We start from the raw sequence: 22,255 nt of genomic DNA, 5'->3' as shown, positions 1-22,255 counted from the left end.
AGACCCAGGACAGGTGACCCAAACTAGCCAAAGGGGTATTCCATACTATCTGACGTCATGCTAAACAATATATAGGGGTGGCTAGCTGGGGGGAAGGGGCCGGACTGCTCGGGGTTACGCTGGGCATCGGTCAGCGAGTGGTGAGCAATTGCATTGTGCATCACTTGTTTGTACATACTATTATTACTTTCCTATTATCACCATTGTATTATTATTATTATTATTGTTATTATTATTTTGTTATTATTATTTTCCTGTCCTATTAAACTGTCTTTATCTCAACTCACGGGCTTCACTTTCCATTTCTCTCCCCCGTCCCAGAGAGGGAGGGGGGAGGGTGAGCGAACGGCTGCGTGGTGTTTAGCTGCCAGCCGGGTTAAACCACGACAGCCTTTTTGGCGCCCAACGTGGGGCCCGAAAGGTTGAGATAACGGCAGATCTGACCAGAGTGTGTTAAACTAAAATTGGTGTAAGGATTAGACCTGCTTAATAGTCACTTGTCATGATGCTGATTGCTTTAATCTCAACTCTGCTGCGCCTGTTTTCCAAATTGAGTATTATAGTACATTATTTTCCGTATTTGCTCTCTGTCGTGTTGTTTATCCTCTCCGGGCCCTGGTTTCAGATCATTATGGTACTGTGTGTTGTAGCAATGGCTTATGAGACGATGAAATATGTGGTCATGACTCTAACTTGTTATTTGTATTCAGTAACATCGTCGACTCTGTACTTTGGAAACTGTATCTTGGAAACTATTAGCAATTATACCTATTGTTTTTTTCCATTAGGGAGTCAATCTGTGGAGGGGAAAGGGGAGGATATTTTTCCTTACTTGCTTACTCTCCCTTTCTCCTTCACCACCCCTGTATCCTCCTGGGTCACTCTGCCTTCCTCCTTCACCACCCTCTTATCCCCTGAGCTTGTCACAATAGCTCTCCAAGATATTGAATATTTCTGGAATACTCAGAGTACCATAGTCTTGTTGTTCTGCCTCATGAATGCACTTCAGGTTCTGCTTAAAGTTAAACAACTACTTGGGAAGCTCTTCCGGAGATGTGCCCGGAGGCAGGATAGTTGTGGGTGGCAGGGAGTATGGGCGGATATGGGCAGGCATCTAGAGCAGTTGGCACCCCCAGTGTGTTGGAAATTCACCCCTGAACAATGGCAAAATCCTCAAAAACTGGCAGAATGCTTGAAAAAAAGGTGTCATGATTCTGGCAGTTCTAAAGTAACACAAATCATTGTAACGTGCTGGGGCCTGGCTCATGCCTATCGAGCTGCCATTGATACTGCTATCAACTTAGTGACAGACCCTGCGGCCACTCCAAGCCCTGTGACAGATCCAACGGCCACTGTGACCCCTACGGTGGACTCGGCAGCTGCTCCAGATCCGGTTCCTGCAGCTGCTCCAGTCCCAGCTCCTGCAGCCGCTCCAGTCCCAGCTCCTGCAGCCGCTCCAGTCCCAGCTCCTGCAGCCGCTCCAGTCCCAGCTCCTGCAGCCGCTCCAGCTCCAGCTCCTGCAGCCGCTCCAGTCCCAGCTCCTGCAGCCGCTCCAGTCCCAGCTCCTGCAACTTCTCCAGTCCCAGCTCCTGCAGCCGCTCCAGCTCCAGCTCCTGCAGCCGCTCCAGCTCCAGCTCCTGCAGCCGCTCCAGCTCCAGCTCCTACTGCTGCTCCAGTCCCAGTTCCTGCAACTGCTCCAGCTCCTGCAGCCGCTCCAGCTCCTGTGGCCGTGTCAGAGAAACGAGCTGTAGCAGTGCAAGTTGACCCTGCAGAGGGTATTCCAATCCCTGTAACGGGGTCAGAGAAACGAGCTGTAGCAGTGCAAGTTGATCCTGCAGAGGGTATTCCAATCCCTGTAACGGGGTCAGAGAAACGAGCTGTAGCAGTGCAAGCTGCCCCTGCAGAGGGTATTCCAACCTCTGTGGCAGACCCTGTAACAAAGTCAGAGAAACGAGCAGTAGCAGTGCAAGCTGCCCCTGTAGAGAAGGTGAAAATATGGTATAGAAATTCAAGTCGTTTAGAACGCAGAGAGTCTTCTGCCAATCCAGGTAAAGCTTCTGCCAAAACTAAGTATAGAGATGACGAAGATGATGACGACGCTGGGCCATCAAGGATTCAGGAGGAGGAAGATGAGGATGCCGAAAGAGCAACAGTAACTACCCGAAGCCTAAACGAGCGCGAGCTACGAGATGTGCGAAAAGATTTTGGTCACTGTATAGGTGAGCAGCTTGTCACCTGGCTGCTCCGGTGCTGGGACTCTGGAGCCAATTGTGTGGAATTAGACGGCAGGGAAGCCAGACGGTTGGGATCCCTTGCTCGAGACGCCAGCATTGACAAAGCAATTGCAGATGGAGCACAATCTAACAGCCTCTGGAGGCGTCTCCTCTCAGCTGTGAGGGAAAGGTATCCCTTCAAGGAAGATATTTTATGTGTACCAGGCAAGTGGACCACTATGGAGAAGGGAATCCAGTACCTGAGGGAATTAGCCGTACGGGAAGTGATTTATGAGGATCCAGACCTCAGACAAACATCCAAAGATCCAGATGAAGTCAAGTGTACACGACCCATGTGGCGGAAGTTTGTACGGAGTGCACCATCATCATATGCCAGCTCATTGGCAGTAATGGCCTGGAAAGAGGATGAGGAACCCACAGTAGATGAAGCGGCTAAACAACTCCGGCAGTATGAAGAAAGTCTCTCCTCTTCCTTACAGGCCTGCGTCTCAGCTGTGGAGAAACTTTCTGAAAAGTTTCACCAACTTGAAGAGAATCTATTGTCCTCCCCACCTGAACCAACCAGTGCCCACCGACCAAAAGAGAACACTTGGGAGAAACTTTCTGAAAAGGTTCACCAACTTGAAGAGAGATTATTCTCCTCCGCACCTGCACAAAGCAGTGTCTCAGCTGTCAGGGGTAGGCGTTCACCCACACAAGGAAGACGATATGGTGGGTACTCACCCCGTGCCACCCTGTGGTTTTACTTACGAGACCATGGAGAGGACATGAGAAAATGGGATGGAAAATCTACCGCGACCCTAGAGGCACGGGTACGTGAGTTGCAAAAGAAAACAATCAGGAAAAAAGGATTCTCCGAAAAGTTTGCTGCTCCAACTTCCAGCAGACAATCCTTCAAACACAGAAACGAAGAAGATTCTGACCAGGATTAGGGGGGCCCTGCCTCCAGCCAGGGGGAGGAAAGGGACAATCGAGTTTATTGGACTGTGTGGATTCGATGGCCTGGCACATCACGCGCACAGAAGTATAAGGCTTTAGTAGACACCGGTGCACAATGTACTATAATGCCATCGAGCTATAAAGAACCAGAGCCCATCTATATTTGTGGAGTGACAGGAGGATCTCAGCAGTTGACTGTATTGGAGGCTGAAGTGAGTCTGACTGGGAATGAGTGGGAAAAGCACCGTATTGTGACTGGCCCGGATGCTCCATGTATCCTTGGCATAGACTATCTTAGAAGAGGATATTGCAAGGACCCAAAAGGGTTCCGGTGGGCTTTTGGTATAGCTGCCTTAGAGACAGAGGGCATTAAACAATTATCTACCTTGCCTGGTCTCTCAGAGGACCCCTCTGTTGTGGGGTTGCTGAGGGTCGAAGAACAGCAAGTGCCAATCGCTACCACAACTGTGCACCGGCGGCAATATCGCACTAACCGAGACTCCCTGATTCCCATCCATAAGCTAATTCGTCAATTGGAGAGCCAAGGAGTGATCAGTAAGACCCATTCACCTTTCAATAGCCCCATATGGCCAGTGCGAAAGTCTAATGGCGAGTGGAGACTAACAGTGGACTATCGTGGCCTGAACGAAGTCACGCCACCACTGAGTGCTGCAGTGCCGGACATGCTGGAACTTCAGTATGAACTTGAATCGAGGGCAGCCAAGTGGTACGCCACAATTGATATCGCTAATGCATTTTTCTCCATCCCTCTAGCAGCAGAGTGCAGGCCACAATTTGCCTTCACTTGGAGGGGAGTCCAATATACTTGGAATAGGCTGCCCCAGGGGTGGAAACACAGCCCTACCATTTGCCATGGGCTGATCCAGTCTGCGCTAGAGCAGGGGGAAGCTCCTGAACACCTGCAGTACATCGATGACATTATTGTGTGGGGTGACACAGCAGAGGAAGTTTTCGAGAAAGGGAAGAAAATAGTCCAAATCCTTCTGAAAGCCGGTTTTGCCATAAAACAGAATAAAGTCAAAGGACCTGCACGAGAGATCCAGTTTTTAGGAATAAAATGGCAAGATGGACGTCGTCAAATCCCAATGGATGTGATCAACAAAATAACAGCTATGTCTCCACCAACTAACAAAAAAGAAACACAGACTTTCCTAGGTGTTGTGGGGTTTTGGAGAATGCACATCCCAAATTACAGTCTGATTGTAAACCCGCTCTACCAAGTAACCCGTAAGAAGAATGAGTTTGAATGGGGCCCTGAACAACGACAAGCCTTTGAACAAATCAAGCAGGAAATAGTCCATGCAGTAGCCCTTGGGCCAGTTCGAACAGGACCAGATGTAAAGAATGTGCTCTACACTGCAGCCGGGGAGAACGGCCCCACCTGGAGCCTCTGGCAGAAAGAACCTGGGGAAACTCGAGGTCGGCCCCTGGGGTTTTGGAGTCGGGGATACAGAGGATCTGAGGCCCGCTATACTCCAACTGAAAAGGAGATATTGGCAGCATATGAAGGAGTTCGATCTGCTTCGGAGGTGGTCGGTACTGAAGCGCAGCTCCTCCTAGCACCCCGATTGCCGGTACTAGGCTGGATGTTCAAGGGAAGGGTCCCCTCTACGCATCATGCAACTGATGCTACATGGAGCAAGTGGGTTGCACTGATTACTCAGCGGGCTCGAATAGGAAACCCCAGTCGCCCAGGAATATTGGAAGTGATCATGGACTGGCCAGAAGGCAAATACTTTGGGATATCATCAGAGGAGGAGGTGGGTCGTGCTGAAGAAGCCCCACTGTACAACCAGTTGCCAGAGAATGAAAAGAAATATGCCCTGTTCACTGATGGGTCCTGTCGTATTGTGGGGAAGCATCGGAGATGGAAGGCTGCTGTCTGGAGTCCTACGCGACGAGTTGCAGAAGCTGCTGAGGGAGAAGGTGAATCGAGTCAGTTTGCAGAAGTGAAAGCCATTCAGCTGGCTTTAGACATTGCTGAACGAGAAAAATGGCCAGTTCTCTATCTCTACACCGATTCATGGATGGTAGCAAATGCCCTGTGGGGATGGTTACAGCAATGGAAGCAAAACAACTGGCAGCGTAGGGGCAAACCCATCTGGGCTGCTGCATTGTGGCAAGATATTGCTGCTCGGGTAGAGAACCTGGCTGTGAAAGTACGCCACGTAGATGCTCATGTGCCCAAGAATCGGGCTACTGAAGAACATCAAAACAACCAGCAGGTGGATCAGGCTGCTAAGATTGAAGTAGCTCAGGTGGACTTGGATTGGCAGCATAAAGGTGAATTATTTATAGCCCGATGGGCCCATGACACCTCAGGCCATCAAGGTAGAGACGCAACATACAGATGGGCTCGTGATCGAGGGGTGGACTTGACCATGGACGCTATAGCACAGGTTATTCATGACTGTGAAACATGTGCTGCAATCAAGCAAGCCAAACGGTCAAAGCCTCTTTGGTATGGAGGACGATGGCTGAAATATAAATATGGAGAGGCCTGGCAGATTGATTACATCACACTCCCTCAAACTCGCAATGGCAAGCGCCACGTACTTACAATGGTGGAAGCAACCACCGGATGGCTGGAAACATATCCTGTGCCTCATGCCACCGCCCGGAACACCATCCTGGGCCTTGAAAAGCAAGTCCTATGGCGACATGGCACCCCAGAAAAAATAGAATCAGACAATGGGACTCACTTCCGAAACAACCTTATAGACACTTGGGCCAAAGAACATGGTATTGAATGGGTGTATCATATCCCCTATCATGCACCAGCCTCCGGGAAAGTTGAACGATACAATGGCCTGTTAAAGACTACCTTGAAAGCAATGGGCGCTGGGACGTTCAAAAACTGGGATACGCATTTAGCAAAGGCCACCTGGTTAGTCAATACTAGGGGATCTACCAACCGAGCTGGACCTGCCCAATCAAACCTGTTACGTACTGTAGATGGGGATAAAGTTCCTGTAGTGCATGTAAAAAATATGCTGGGTAAAACAGTCTGGGCTACTCCTGCCTCAGGAAAAGGCAAACCTATTCGTGGAATTGTTTTCGCTCAGGGACCTGGATACACTTGGTGGGTGATGCAAAAGAACGGAGAGGTCCGGTGTGTACCTCAAGGAGATTTAATACTGGGTGAGAATAGCCCATGAACTGAATTGTACCATGTTAAATAGTATATTATACTGTATGTTATCACTACCATGATTACTATAGGTGACTAATTAGAATGTATGGAAAAGAGTGTAACCTGAGCATGACATAAATGGTATGGAATAAGGGGTGGATAGATGTCCTGGTTTCAGTTAGCACAGAATTAATTTTCTTCCTAGTAGCTGGTGGAATGCTGTGTTTTGGCTTAGGATGAGAAGAGTGCTGATAACACCCCGATGCTTTAATTGTTGCAGAGCAGTGCTTATACTAAGCCAAGGACATCTCAGCCTTTTGCTCTGTCCTGCCAACGGGCAGGCTGGGGGTGCAGTAAGAGCTGGGAGGGGACAGACCCAGGACAGGTGACCCAAACTAGCCAAAGGGGTATTCCATACCATCTGACGTCATGCTAAACAATATATAGGGGTGGCTAGCTGGGGGGAAGGGGCCGGACTGCTCGGGGTTACGCTGGGCATCGGTCAGCGAGTGGTGAGCAATTGCATTGTGCATCACTTGTTTGTACATACTATTATTACTTTCCTATTATCACCATTGTATTATTATTATTATTATTTTTATTATTATTTTGTTATTATTATTTTCCTGTCCTATTAAACTGTCTTTATCTCAACTCACGGGCTTCACTTTCCATTTCTCTCCCCCGTCCCAGAGAGGGAGGGGGGAGGGTGAGCGAACGGCTGCGTGGTGTTTAGCTGCCAGCCGGGTTAAACCACGACAGGTATTCAGTGGGAATATCATACTCCGTGGCACCCACAAAGCTCAGGGAAAGTAGAGAGAATGAATCAAACAATAAAACAGCAATTGGCTAAATTAATGGTTGAGACACAAATGCCTTGGACTCGATGTTTACCATTGGCACTTTTAAACATAAGAACTAAATCACATAGTGAGACTGGATTATCACCATATGAAATGTTATATGGTATGCCTTATTCACAGGGAATTCCTCTGGGAGACAATGTAGTTGAAGATCGTAGTATCCAAAAATATATAATTACTATTGGGAAAAGGTTGCAAGAACTAAGAGAAATTGGAATACTGGTTCAAACACCACCTTTAGGATTTGCTATCCATAAAATACAACCAGGGGACGAGGTTTTAATAAAAACTTGGAAAGAAGAATCTTTACAGCCCCGGTGGGAGGGACCGTACCTTGTTTTACTTACCACCGAAACAGCTGTGAGAACAGCAGAAAGGGGTTGGACCCATGCATCCAGAGTAAAAGGACCAATAAATACCAAAACTTGGAGGGTTGAGTCCGCTCCTGGGGAACTGAAATTAAAACTAAAAAGAACTAATATTCCGGAAATAGGGCATGCTTTACATGAAACACCAGAAGAAGGGGACAAGCAAGCCCGCAATGAAGAAAGGTGAGAAGGCAAGACCGGGGCAGGACTCTCCACTGCGGTGTGTATAGTCTACCGAGGGAGGCAACCCCTATGGGTATTGACTGCCGAGTGTGAGGGCCTCTACCGGACTTCTCCCGCACTGAAATCAAGCTGTCCCAGAGAAAGAAACAAATGAGCAAACGGAAAATGTATGTATATAGTAAGAATTTTGTTGGTTTTTTTTAACCTATTGTAATTAGTTTTCCAGGAGCTGAATCACTCTCGAAAGCCGAACAGTGACACGAGTTTAAACAGATTCTGGAGGTGGATCCAACCCCAAGGCATTTCTCACACTTTTACGATACTCGCTGGACGACGCAGAAGGATGTTATACTTCCTGGTACTATTCTTACAAGGGCAATTGAGCCATGGAAATAATTTTTTTATTTTGGGGGAGGAAGTGGCTAAGGCTTTTAATCTTAGCAATTGCTGGGTTTGTGGAGGACCAGGAGAAGCTGAAAGTTGGCCTTGGGTAGCTGGCCCAGTCGAACCTAAGTGGTGGGTTAGTAATTTGAGTGAGGTTCATGATGGAACACAGTTCTGGAAAGAGGAGGAGGACCCGTGGCAATTGCATTCATCAAGAAAAGGTATATACTGTTTAAACCGAACAGGAACAGTAAAAGTAGGAGAAAGCACTTGTAAATGGACTCTGTCCCCTGGATATGAATGTACTGATCCTGAATGTGGACCTATAAACTGTACAGCAAGTAAAGGGAAATGGAATACCACACATGTCCAGCTAAAAAACGGGACTTGGCTGAGATGCTCATCTAAGGAATTTTTTGGGCCTGGGTGTAAAGCCATGGCAAGAGCACAATCAAAAGGACAATTTGACGTTCAAATTTTGAGTTGTCAGCGTGATAACACCACCAGTGAACAGCATGTGGTAAAAGTCTACCGCTGGAGGTGGCAAAATGAGAATGGGACACAAGTTTCTTTTAAACATTTCTGGTCAGCTCGTAATATGACAAATCGTGAAGGAGAAATTAGTTGTAATTGTGAGTGGGAATCTAGTGCGGGGGCTTGGAAGTGTATGTATACAAGCATTAATGAGGCAAACATTGTAACGGGGCCTCTTGGTAATGAGAACACCTTGTATTTTCATGCCCCAAGGAATAAAAAAGAGTGGGACGGTCCTTTTCCAAATGGGGTGTGGGCTTTAAAAGGACATTATTGGGTATGTGGCAAACGGGTCTACAAAAGGCTACCAAAAGATTGGTCAGGAGTATGTTACGTGGGATACATAAGACCTTTATTCTTTTTATTATCTCAAATACAAGGGAATCACTTGGGAATAAAATTATATGATGATATTGATATTGATAGGGAGAAACGATACATTGATACCTCTTTAGCCGGAGGTAGTGCTCAAAAATGGAGAGAAAACGAATGGCCTCCTGAAAGAATCATACAGTATTATGGACCAGCTACATGGAATCCAAATGAGGTAATATCTGGAGCTCGAGAACCTATTTATAATTTGAATCGCATAATTAGGTTACAAGCAGTTCTCGAATTAATAACTAATCAAACAGCAACAGCTCTGGATCTCTTAGCTGACCAATCTACCCAGATGAGGAATGCTATTTTCCAACATAGAATGGTCTTAGACTATTTACTGACACGAATTGCAAAAACATTCCTTTGCAAGATACAAGAACTATATGCATTAACCACTCTGTTTTTCTTAGACTTGTGGTTATACAAGGGTATGTAAGACAGAAGGTCACATTCATCATACCATGCGGCCCTAGCATTGTTCCATACTGACATGAATCTGATGAACATATCTCACAAGTAGAGAAGTTTTTCCTAATAGCCAACCTAAACCTCCCATGGCACAACTTTAGCCCATTCCCTCTAGTCTGGTCACTGGGCATGTTGGAGAACAGACCAACCCCCACCTCTCTACAGCCTCCTTTGAGGTAGCTATAGAGAGCTAAAAGGTCACTCCTGAGCCTCCACTTCTCCAGGCCAAACAATCCCAGCTCCCTTAGCTGCTCCTTGTAAGACTGTTCTGGGTTACACGTCCCAGAGTAGTGTAAGGAACAATGCAATTCTTTTTGCCTTCTGCATCTACAGCAGAGGAAGTAGGATTTTGAAAAAAGTAGGATTTTTGAAAAAAGAGTAGAGTAAAGAGTAGAGTAAAAAAAAAAAAAAAAAAGTAGATGTCTTTACTTTTCATCCTGAGTTTTCTACAGAAGACGCAAGAGAGACCATGGATGACCAGGTACCTACTCATATTACAGCTGAATTTCACCTACTAATATTTAAGCTGAATTTCTCTGGTTCCAATGGTCATTTCAATTTTATTTTATTTTATTTTATTTTATTTTATTTTATTTTATTTATCTAAAGAAAAAATAACACCTGACTTGTCTTAGAAAGGGTTTAATGTGCTGGGCTGGGCTTCAGTTACAGGGATAAAGACCACTGCTGGCAGTGGAAGTGTCAGCCCTCTAGACTCTGCTATTCTTCCCTGTGGAGGTCTCCAAATAAGTCACCCTGGATCAATAGCAAGAGGAGAATGATGCTCAAAACTGAAATGCAGCAAAAATCAGCCTTTAAAACTAGTTTTTTTTTTTTATTAGCTGCTTTTTGAAATCTTCTTTGACTATATCATGCAAGCTCTGCAATTAGCTACACAAGACATGAAGGCTTGAAGAATACTATGGAAGAGATGTTAGGAGTTTCTGCATTTTAATGAGTTCCATGGTGTATTGTGGTGCTGAGTCTATGAAGCTCAGGTACTGAGAGGAGAATAATGCAACTGCTAGAGAAAGTAAAGTCAGGAGGAAAAGTTGATGTGACTTGGAATATTAATGGGCCCCATTGAGGGCTGTTAAAAACTAAGCCTCCCCAAAATCTTGTTTGTGCAGATACATGGAGGCCATGGTTACAGACAGGCAAAGCACTGTGCTGAGGAAAGTCTTGCTTGGTTTTGGTGATGCAGAAGAGCCAAGACCTGACCCCAGCTGCGGGACAGGGAGATCCTGCACCCCCACGTCTAGCTCAAGGTTCTTCTTGATGTGAGGAATGTTTTAACAATTCCAATTCGTGTCCATAAATTCGTGTCCATAAATAAATAAGTCTGTAATAATGTAATAATTCTGTTTGAATCCTGCCTGCCTCTGGGCCCTGCACTGGCAATTTAATTCTTGAACCACAGATGCAGTGTGCTCCGGTCTCCCCCTCATTCCAGTCAGTTTATCACGTCTTCAGAAAACACTCCTTAAATTTATGAACCTGTTTGCTTTTGTTATTCCTGACTTCTAGTTCTAACAGTTACAGTTTTTCTTTTCTGTCTTCTCTGTCGAGATTGATTTAACACTGCTATAGATGTTATGTAGATGACTGTGAATAGCTGGGAAAGAATGTTTTAATTGCTCGTGAATCGCCAACCTGTTTGGGAGTTTCAGAACAACTGATAATAACCGGTGACTGCTGGTGACTGTTATGGGATCCTTGGTATCTGGCCAGGGGGGCCAAGAGATTAAGAGGAAGAGAAAAGAAGCTGAAGGACGGTTGGGAGACAAGACCTGCGGAGAGTGTACAGAGAGTGTTCCATAAACTTGGAATAGTGCCGAGTAAGTACAAAGGGTGAGAGGAAGACTACGAGCCTTCAGCATGAAAGACCCCTAGAGACCCCCAGAGGAGACTGATGCGCATGCTCCAGTAGGAGGAACCGGACTCCGGAAGCTAATTATAATAATCTACCTTTTTAGAAGTAGTAATGAATATGTATTAGTCTAGGTGCATAAAATTCAGCTGCTTGATGTAACTGGTGTGCGTCCTGGTGGAGCGGAGACTCCCGGTGCACCCAGCGCTGTTTGCTTACCTCTATTCCTTTATATTACTTTAATAAATCCTATTTTTCATTTAATCCTAAATTGAATCCTGAGCCATTTATAACATTGAGGTCTGTGGAATGTGGTGGGCAGTGGGATGTTGTGAGAAGAACTGTGGTATGAAACCTCCAAGCAGCTGCACAGGGTTGAAAGGAATCCGTGAGTCCCCATCACAATGAATATAACATACCTCCTCCTAAGCTCTAGCCGAAGGGACAAAAAATTCAGGGCAGTTAGGGCCTACTCTTTTTACAAGCACCCTCTGCCTTCTCCTCTGCAGGCTTTCCTATGCTGTCCCACACATTGCCCTATTTCCTTGAAGTCTGGAGACACCCATCTCTGTTCACCATCTTGCTCTCATCCCTTGCTTTCACTGATGTCTTGTCAGCCCTCATCAGCTGTTTCTTGAAACACGAAGCAAGGGTCTGATCAGAGGGTGACCTGTGGGACAACAGCATGACCCTTTGAGGGACATTTCTTCCTCCTTGTATTGAGTACCAGCCTTCCCTGGAACACTATGTGGCAGTTTTTTCTCTCCTGCTCTTTCCTACTACCAAAGAAAGCTCCCTCAGAGTGGAAACCACTCCTGAAGTAGGCATCCCAACCCATTGGGCTCCTTGCAGCCTCTCAGCCAACCAGACACAAGTCACCTCAGCAGCAGCTTCCAAGCCAGGGGCCTGCTGCTGGCTTTGCAGCTTCTTGGCTAGACACAGCCAAGCCTTGTGCCTGCTGCTGCTGTGCAGTCATGCACTCAAGAAGAAGAGACAGGACAACCCATATGGGGGTCTTCTTTCTGTCTGGGTCCTCCTGGCTCTGGAGGCAGAGGGGATCCCCCAGTCAGCATGCCAAGCAGGTGCCTTCTGCTGGCCTAGCAGGGCCACTGCCAGATGTCAGCCCAAAAGTGCAGATCCCAGGGAGAAGGCAAGGGTGACCTGCCACCTCCAGACACAAGTGACCCCACAGTCCCTTTCCGTGACACATTCCTGCTGCTGCCCTATCAAGTGCAGAGACATAAGTCACCCCATAGGATGCTCCAGAGGAGATGGAAAGAGAAGGATACTGAGACAAATGAATTTCCAATAATATCTTTATTGTCTTTAACAACAAAGGAAACATGATCTCTGTGTACATTAAATGATATGGTAAAAACTAAGACAAAATGTAACATTCAAAATGCTGAGAACTATACTACTAAAACCAAAATAAAGTATTGTTGAAATATTAACAGAGAAAAATAATTTTTAAAATGTTGTGTCATTTTCCCAAATACCCTTTTATTTCTGTTAGGATTATTATTAATGACAATGTTATGATAACACTAATAATGATAAAAATGATATGATATAGTATGAATCAAAATATTTGCATATTATTAAGAGTATGTCCTCTGAATACATCACAGATGCTAAAGAAGCATGTATGGAAACAATTTCCTCACTGCATTCTTGAGCTCCTGGTTCCTCATGCTGTAGATGAGGGGGTTCACTACTGGAGGCACCACCGAGTACAGAAATGACACCACCAGGTCCAGGGACAGTGAGGAAATGGAGGGAGGCTTGAGGTAGGCAAATATGGCAGTACTGACAAACAGAGAGACCACAGACAGGTGAGGGAGGCACGTGGAAAAGGCTTTGTGCCGGCCCTGCTCAGAGGGCATCCTCAGCACAGCCCTGAAGATCTGCACATAGGACAGCACAATGAAAACAAAACAACCAAAGGCCAAAAAAACACTAAAAACAAGAGCCCTAACTTCCCTGAGGTAGGTATTTGAGCAGGACAGCTTGAGGATGTGGGGGATTTCACAGAAGAACTGGTCCACAACACTGCCTTGGCAGAGGGGCAGGGAAAATGTGTTGGCCGTGTGCAGGACAGCATTGAGAAAGCCACTGCCCCAGGCAGCTGCTGCCATCTGGGCACAAGCTCTGCTGCCCACGAGGCTCCCGTAGTGCAGGGGCTTGCAGATGGCAACGTAGCGGTCATAGGCCATAACGGTGAGAAGGGAATACTCTGCTACAACCAAGAAGACAAAAAAGAAGACCTGTGCAGCACATCCTTGATAGGAGATGGCTCTAGTGTCCCAGAGGGCATTGGCCATGGCTTTGGGCAGAGTGGTGGAGATGCAGCCCAGGTCGAGGAGGGCGAGGTTGAGGAGGAAAAAGTACATGGGGGTGTGGAGGCGGTGGTGGCAGGCTACGGCGCTGAGGATGAGGCCGTTGCCCAGGAGGGCAGCCAGGTAGATGCCCAGGAAGAGCGCGAAGTGCAGGAGCTTCAGCTCGCGTGTGTCTGTGAGTGCCAGCAGGAGGAATTCACTGACTGAACTGCTGTTGGGCATTTTGCTGACATTAAGCACAGCCTCCTGTCGAAGATGACAATGCAGATCAAAGTTAGAACAGACTTAAATGAGGAAAACCTATTCCCTGTCTTAGCACACCCCCCAGGAGATCTTCTCTCTTTACAGGAGAACCTGCCAGAATCTCATTGTTTCCATTCTGATCTCTCTGTGCAATGCTCTGGGATTCTCAGTCTCCTGTACAATCCTGAGAACACATTAACCTCAAACTTGCCTCCCCTGCAGTGCAGGAATCGGAAAGCACAGAACCAAAAAAAAAAGCCTTCTTCTTTAGATAAACAAAGCCTCAATCTTCTTCTGGAAATGACCCCTTATAAATGACATTCCCTAAATCATCTTCTACAGAGAGACTCAACCTGACAGATGCTATCAGCCATCAGATGTGCCAGCTGTACAAGACCCCTCTGGCAACCCCACCTGCATGGCCCTGCTGCCAGAGCCTCACAGTGTCAAGAGCCTGCAGATGTGTCCTGCCACACGCTGCCCTCTGTTGTTGCGCTCCTCAGTGCCTCCAAGCCCTCTCTCCTTCTGTCCTCTCTGTGTGCCAGCTGCGGTCAGAGCCCCCAGCCCTGCTGCGCTGTGCAGAGGAGCTGCTCCTGGGCACAGCTGTCTCTCTGCACCACGGCCCTCTTGCCAGCAGCTCTCTCTGTCCCATGAGCCCGGCCCAGCTCAGCAGCACAACACCAGCCCAAGGCACTGCAATCACCCCTCTGGGGGCTTGGCTGATGAGCCCATGAACCTCAGGCACAAGGGGAAAAAATAATCATTATTATTATTAATAGAGAAAGATTATTATGAACTAAATAATTTAACTAAGGGAAAAAAAAGGGGAAAAGGCAGGGGGAAAGGGAAACACAAACAGACAATCAAACAAAACAAATAAAGCCTATGTGGAAGTGCAGAGGGAAGAAATTACTCTCTACTTCCACAAATGTACTTCCCACACTTTTTTGCCCACCCCCTAGGAGGGTTAGAGAGCGTCCTGATGCTGTGCGAACACTGCTCAGCAGCAGACACAACACTGTTGTGATCCCACTGCTGTTCTAGCTCCACGTGCAGAGCACAGCACTGTATGGGCTGCTGCAGGGAAAGTTAACATCCCAGCCAGACCCAGTACAGTAACTTTGTATGGACTTTGCTGTCCATGCAAAGTCCTTAAAGCCTTCCTCAGAGCTTTTAACCAATATTTTTGGTTAGTCCAGCTGGCATCCTGTTACAAGTGGCGTCCCGCCAGGGGTCGGTACTGCGACCTATCTTGTTTAAGGTCTTTATTGATGACCTAGATGAGGGGATTGAGTGTACCCTCAGTAAGTCTTCAGATGACACCAAGTTGGGAGGTAGTGATTATCCGCATGAGGATCTGTAGGTGGCCCTTCAGAGGGACCTGGATAGGCTGGATTGCTTGGTTGAGGTGAATGGGATGAGGTTCAACAAGGCCAAGTGCAGGGTCCTGAACTTTGGCCACAATAACTCCATGCATGCTATAGGCTTGGGGCAGAGTGCCTAGAAGACTGTGAAGAGGAAAAGGACCTGCGAGTGTTGATGGATGCTCGGCTGAACATGAGCCAGCCGTGTGCCCAGGTGGCCAAGAAGGCCAAGGGCATCCTGGCCTGTATTAGAAATAGTGCAGCCAGCAGGAGCAGGGAGGTGATCATCCCCCTGTACTCTGTTTTGGTGAGGCCACACCTTGAGCACTGTGTTCAGGTTTGGACCCTTGTTACAAGAAGGACATTGAGGTCCTGGAACATGTCCAGAGAAGGGCAACCAAACTGTTGAGGGTTCTGGAGCACAGGTCTTATGAGGATTGGCTGAGGGAACTGGGATTGTTTAGTGTGCAGAAGAGGAGGCTCAGGGGAGACTTTATTGCACTCTACAACTTCCTGAAGAGAGGTTGATGTAAGGCGGGGGTTGGCCTCTTCTCTCAGATAACTAATGATAAGACTTGAGGAAATGGCCACAAGTTGTGCCTGGGGATGTTTAGATTAGGTATCACAAAAATTTTTTTCTCTCAAAGAGTAGTCGGGAACTGGAATGGTCTGCTCAGGGAGGTGGTGGAGTCACTGACCATCACAGTGTTCAAGAAGCACCAGGACAAGATGCTAGGAGATATGGCTCAGTAGCTTAGTGGGTAGTATTAGTGATAGGAAGGTTGGACTAAATGGTCTTGTAGGTCCTTTCCAAATTTGTGTTTCTATGATTTCTATGACTCTATCATTGGACAAGGAGAATGGTTTTAAACTTCAAGAGGGTAGATTTAGATTAGATAGATGAAATTCTTGACTTGGAGGTGAGGCACTGACACTTGTGCCGTGGCTCCAGAGGTCACCCAGAGGTAGTTTGGATCAGCCCATGCCCTTGTGTTTGAAGGAACAGCTGGTGAGAATAGAGATGCAGCAGTGAAATCATGGAAATAGCAGAGTGAAAGCAATGTTTGGAAGAGAACTGTCGGTCTGCAGTCTTCTGCAGCCTTCAGGGAAGTGTGGGAGAGCACAGGAAAGCGTGCAGAGGAGAAGGCAGAGGGCTCTGACAAGAATGGAAGGCTTCAGCAGCACTGACATCTTTGTCCCCTTGGCCTTGGCTTATAAGGAGACATGTTATACTCATGGCATTGGGACCATGAATTCTCCTTTCAAACCTTTGCAAACACTGGGAGGTGTCATACCATTGTCCTTCACATATGGTATTGTGGGTATCACCCCCTGCCACACAGACCCCAGGAAGAGCGAGACATGGGGATGCTGGGGGTGCAGGATCTCCCCTCCTGGGCCAGGATCTCCCCTCCTGGGGTCAGGCCTTGACCCTTCTGAGTCACCAAAACAAACCAAGATTTCTCAGCACAGTGCCTTTGCCTGTCTGTAATCATGGCTTTTAGTTATCTGCCCTAACAATTCCCACAGGAGGCTTTCATAGTAACAGACCAGAATAGCCAACAGAGTCTAGAGTCTGGAGTCTAGAGCAGTCTAATACCACAGAATAGAGTAGCCAACAGAGGAGAGACAGGTACTTTGATATAATGACAGCCATCAGAAAGCTGATCCCAGTTAGATGACTGATATGGGGAGGTCAGGAGTAGCCTGGCCAGGAGAGATGTCAGATTGGGGTGCGGGAAGAGGAAGTGAAGAGGAGCTCAGAAGCTTACCTTTGTAGAGGTAAGAGGGTTCATGTAATCTTGATGCTGCTGTAAAACTCATTTCAAACAGTCATGTAGGGCTTCTAAACTATTTTCAACAGAATCCCTCAACCTAAACATTAGTGCAACATCCTGACAGGAATCCACGATTGGAAAGCAGAAATCAAAATATTACCTAAAGAAAAGCTCAGCGCATAGCCCCTTTTTCTTACATTTCCTCTCTTGCTCACCCTAATCCCCACCCTTAAAAGTAATATTAAAATGCTCTATTTATCCCTAGACTTCTTCACAAACCTAAACAAAACCCTAAGCCATAATGTTTGCCCATACCCTAACCAGAGACCTGACACCACAAACAGAACACCAAACCTTACAACTATATCTTTCTTTACTCTCTAAACCAGAAAGTTGAGCCCCAGTCCACAGAGGACAAGGGAGAGATGAGCTCTGCCTCAGGATCTCCTGCCCCAGCAGGAGCAATGTGACTGTGGCAGTGACTGTGAGGTCACTTCTGTCTCTGCACTTGATTGGGCAGCAGCAGGAATGTGTCACGCAAAGGGACTGGGAGGTCACTTCTGCCTGAAACAGCTGACAGGTCACCCTTGACATAGACCTGGGAGCTGCACTTTTGGGCTGACATCTGGCAGTGGCCCTGCTAGGCCAGCAGAAGGCACCTGCTTGGCATGCTGACTGGGGGATCCCCTCTGCCTCCAGAGCCAGGAGGACCCAGGCAGAAAGAAGGCCCCCAGATGGGTTGTCCTGTCCCTTCTGCTTGAGTCCATGACTGGGCAGCAGCAGGCCCCTGGCTTGGAAGATGCTGGTGAGTATCTACGATCAGACCCTAGCTTCGTTTTTCAAGGAACAGCTGGTGAGGGTTGATGAGACATTTGTGAAATGATGGAAATGCTGGGATGAGTGCAAGGCAGTGAAGAGAGATGAGTGTCTGAAGACTTCCAGGAAGTAGGAAAAAGTGTGGGACAGCATTTTAAATCCTGCAGAGGAGAAGGCAGAGAGTGCTGGCAAGAATGGAAGGACCCTACAGCCCTGTCACTTTAGCTAGAGCTTATGAGGAAATGAGATAAAGTCATTGCAGTGTTTAATTCCTTGCAACCCTGTACAGAGGCAGGGTGGTGTCACACCAGTGTTCTTCTCATGGCATCACACTGCCCACCACATTCCTCAGATCCCCAAGAAAAGTCCTGATCCAGACAGGGGGGTGCAGGATCTCTCCTCGCAGTGACTGGGGTCAGGCCTTGGCCCTTTTGCTTCACCAAAACCAACCAAGACTTTTCTCAGCACAGTGCTTTGCCTGTCTGTAATCATGGCCTCCAATTATCTGTCCTAACATGTCCCTGGGGAAGCTTTGTTAGTAACAGCCCTCAGTGGGGCCCATTAAAACTCCAAGTCACTTCAGCTTTTCCTTTTGCATTTGCTTTTTCACACAGTTGCATCATCCTCTTCTCAGTACCCAAGTTTCATTGACTCAGCACCAAAATACTCCATGGAACTCATTAAAACACAGAAACTCCTAAGCAGCCATATATCACCCACCATTTTCTTCAAGTCTTCAAGACTTGTTCAGCTAATTGGAGCGCTTTCATGTTCTAGTTAAGGAGGAAGATTTCAAAGAGCATCTAATAAAAATCTTTCTTCATTTTAAAGGCTGAATTTTGTTGTGTTTCACTTTAGAGCATCATTCTCCTATAGGTATTGGTCTAGGGTTTCTCCTTTGAAGTCCTGCTTAGATGGAAAGAACAGGGGTTTTCCTATTTCAAAACAAACAACAGGAAATTATGCTGCCGTTTAAAAAAAAAATATATATATATTCAAATTCCTTGTTTTGTTGCCTCCAGTGATGGTTACCTTCCCAAAAGGATGACGGTACATGATTTATTTTTCAGTGAGTAATAGGAAATTTCAGATAATTGTGTTAATATTAATCCATATCATATTAATTCAATGATAAATGATGAGGGTCTTACTAAGGACACCATTAGACAGACTGCTGAGAGATGGACGAGCTTGAACTCACTGAAAGTCAAAGTAGCAACTGGGTTGGTGAGAGTGGTCTGAATGATTAAACGGTAAGAGGAGGGCAAACCAGGAGAATGATGGGAAGTGCATAGGTCCAGACAGGAAGCTGGGAAAGGGGACATTCACCTGTCTGACCATAAGCAACCAAGGAAAACCTCCAGTGGCCTCGTTGTGTTTCAGGCACTTCCCTGGACTGTCAGATGTCATTAAAGACCTGCAGGATGCCAGAGCCCTTTGGGAAAATCAGGTGGAGCCAGGTGGAGTTCCCAGGGCACCTGCACTGCCAGCAGTGGTCTTTGTCCCTGCAACTGCAGCCCAGCCCAGCACAGGAACACCCTTTCAAAGACAAAGCTCTTCTTCAGTGGGTTCCTGGGACTGACCTAGATTTGAAATGGCCATTGGAAACCTGAGATACTCTCCCTTAATCCTACTAGACACGTGAACATCCGTTAATCTTCCTGGGTCATCTTTAGCAAACTCAGGCTGAAAAACTCAAGTATAGCATGCTTCAAATGGCTGAGGCAGGACACATCAGCTTGCCCCAATTTGCAAATGGCTCCCGTCCAACTAAGGATTTGAAAGCAACAAATCCTAGAAGAGAGGGATCTGGGGGTCGTGGTAGACAGCAAGTTGAATATGAGCCAGCAGTGTGCCCTGGCAGCCAGGAGGGCCAACCGTGTCCTGGGGTGCATCAAGCACGGCATCGCTAGTAGGTCAAGGGAGGTGATTGTCCCGCTCTACTCTGCGCTGGTGTGGCCTCACCTCGAGTACTGTGTGCAGTTCTGGGCACCACAGTATAAAAAGGACATGAAACTGTTGGAGAGTGTCCAGAGGAGGGCTACGAAGATGGTGAAAGGCCTGGAGGGGAAGACGTACGAGGAACGGCTGAGGGCACTGGGCCTGTTCAGCCTGGAGAAGAGGAGGCTCAGGGGAGACCTCATCGCAGTCTACAACTTCCTCGTAAGGGGGTGTCGAGAGGCAGGAGACCTTTTCTCCATTAACACCAGTGACAGGACCCGCGGGAACGCGGTTAAGCTGAGGCAGGGGAAATTTAGGCTTGAAATCAGGAGGGGGTTCTTCACAGAGAGGGTGGTTGCACACTGGAACAGGCTCCCCAGGGAAGTGGTCACTGCACCAAGCCTGTCTGAATTTAAGAAGAGATTGGACTGTGCACTTAGTCACATGATCTGAACTTTTGGGTAGACCTGTGCGGTGTCAAGAGTTGGACTTGATGATCCTTAAGGGTCCCTTCCAACTCAGGATATTCTATTCTATTCTATATTACTCTGTGATGCCGTTGTGATGACGCTGCAAAGACGCTCTGATGATGCTGTGATGATGCTCTTGTGACGCTGTGATGATGCTGTGATTACGCTGTAATGACACTTTGATGATGCTATGATGGCGCTGTGATGACGCTATGATGACACTGTTATGACGCCGCGATGATGCAGCAAGGAAGCCGAGATGAAATAATGATGACACTGTGATGATGCTGTAATGACGCTGCGATGACGATGTGATTACACTGTTATGATGCTGTGATAATGCTGTGATGACTCTCTGATTGTGCTGTTAGGACGCTGTAATGATACTCTGATGACGCTATGATGATGCTATGATGACACTATGACGATGCTGTTATGATGCTATGATTACACTGTGATGATGCTGTCATGACGCTGTTATGGTTCTGTGATGCTGCTGAGATGCCGCTGTGATGATGCTGTGATTATACTGTGATGACGCTGTGAGGATGCTGTGGTGACGCTATGATAATGCTGTGATGACGCTGTTATGACGCTGTGAGGATGCTGTGATGACACTATGATGATGCTGTGATGATGCTGTGATGATGGTCTGATGATGCTCTTGGGACGCTGTGATGATGCTGTTCTGACGCTGTGATGACGCTGTGATGATCCTGTAATAACGTTGCAATGACACTGTGATGACGCTGTGATGATGCTGCAATCAAGCTGTAATGACACTGTGATGATGCTGTGATTACGCTGAGATGGTGCTGTTATGACGCTGTAATTTTGCTATGATGACGCTATGATAATGCTGTGATAATGCTGTTATGACACTGTGATGATGCTATAATGACGCTGTGATGATGTTGTGATGATACTCTTGTGACGCTGTTATGATGCTGTGATGACGCTGTGATGATGGTGTGATTATGCTGTGATTATGCTGTAATGATGCTCTTGTGATGCTGTTATGACGCTCTGATGAAACTGATTATACTGTGATGATGCTGTGATGATTCTGTGATGATGCTGTGTTGATGCTGTTATAACGCTATGATAACACTGTGATGACGCTGTGATGATTCTGTTATGATTCTCTGATGATACTCTGATGACGCTGCAATGATGGTGTTTTTATGCTGGGATGACGCTGTGATAACTCTGTGATGACGCTGTGATGATTCTGTGATGATGCTGTGATGACGCTGTGATGCCCCGTGATGCCGCTCTGAAGAAGCTGCGATGACGCTCTGATGATGCTATGATAATGCTCTTGTGACGCTATGAGGACGCTGTGATGATGCTGCGATGATGCTCTTGTGACGTTGTGATGACGCTGTCATGACTCTTTGATGATGCTGTGATGATGCTATGAAGATGCTGTGATGACACTGTGATGACGCTGCAATGACGCTGTGATGATGCTGTGATGACACTGTGATGATTCTGTGCTTCCGCTGTGATGACGCTGTGATGATGCTATCGTGATGCTCTTGTGACGCTGTGGTTATGTTGTTATGACGCTGTGATGACGCTGTGATGATGCTGTGATGACGCTCTGATGATGCTGTGATGATGCTATGACGATGCTGTGCTGACACTGTGATGATTCTGTGCTTCCGCTGTCATGACGCTGTGATGATGCTGTTCTGACGCTGTGATGACTCTGTGATGATCCTGTGATGACGTTGCAATGACGCTGTGATGACGCTGTGATGATGCTGCGATCAAGCTGTAATAATGCTGTGATGATGCTGTGATTACGCTGAGATGGTGCTGTTATGACGCTGTAATTTTGCTATGATGACGCTATGATAATGCTGTGATGATGCTGTTATGACACTGATGATGCTATAATGATGCTGTGATTACATTGTG

At 47.0% G+C, this 22,255-nt stretch overlaps 1 protein-coding gene and 1 long non-coding RNA gene across 2 annotated transcripts in view; one reads left to right on the top strand and one right to left on the bottom strand.

The window, feature by feature from the left end:
* Positions 1-22,255, top strand: part of LOC137846970 (uncharacterized) — a 475,040-nt gene that overhangs the window by 395,475 nt on the left and 57,310 nt on the right. The gene's annotated exons all lie outside the window — the stretch shown is intronic.
* On the bottom strand, positions 13,013-13,939 carry LOC137847223 (olfactory receptor 14C36-like). Its single transcript, XM_068665496.1, has one exon. It carries the CDS (start codon positions 13,937-13,939, stop codon positions 13,013-13,015), a length of 927 nt encoding a protein of 308 aa, XP_068521597.1.

This window comes from Anas acuta, chromosome W (assembly GCF_963932015.1).
Source record: "Anas acuta chromosome W, bAnaAcu1.1, whole genome shotgun sequence".
Taxonomy (NCBI): Eukaryota; Metazoa; Chordata; class Aves; order Anseriformes; family Anatidae; genus Anas; species Anas acuta.
Note: the sequence above shows the minus strand (reverse complement) of the source record. Positions and strands in the feature narration are given on the sequence as shown.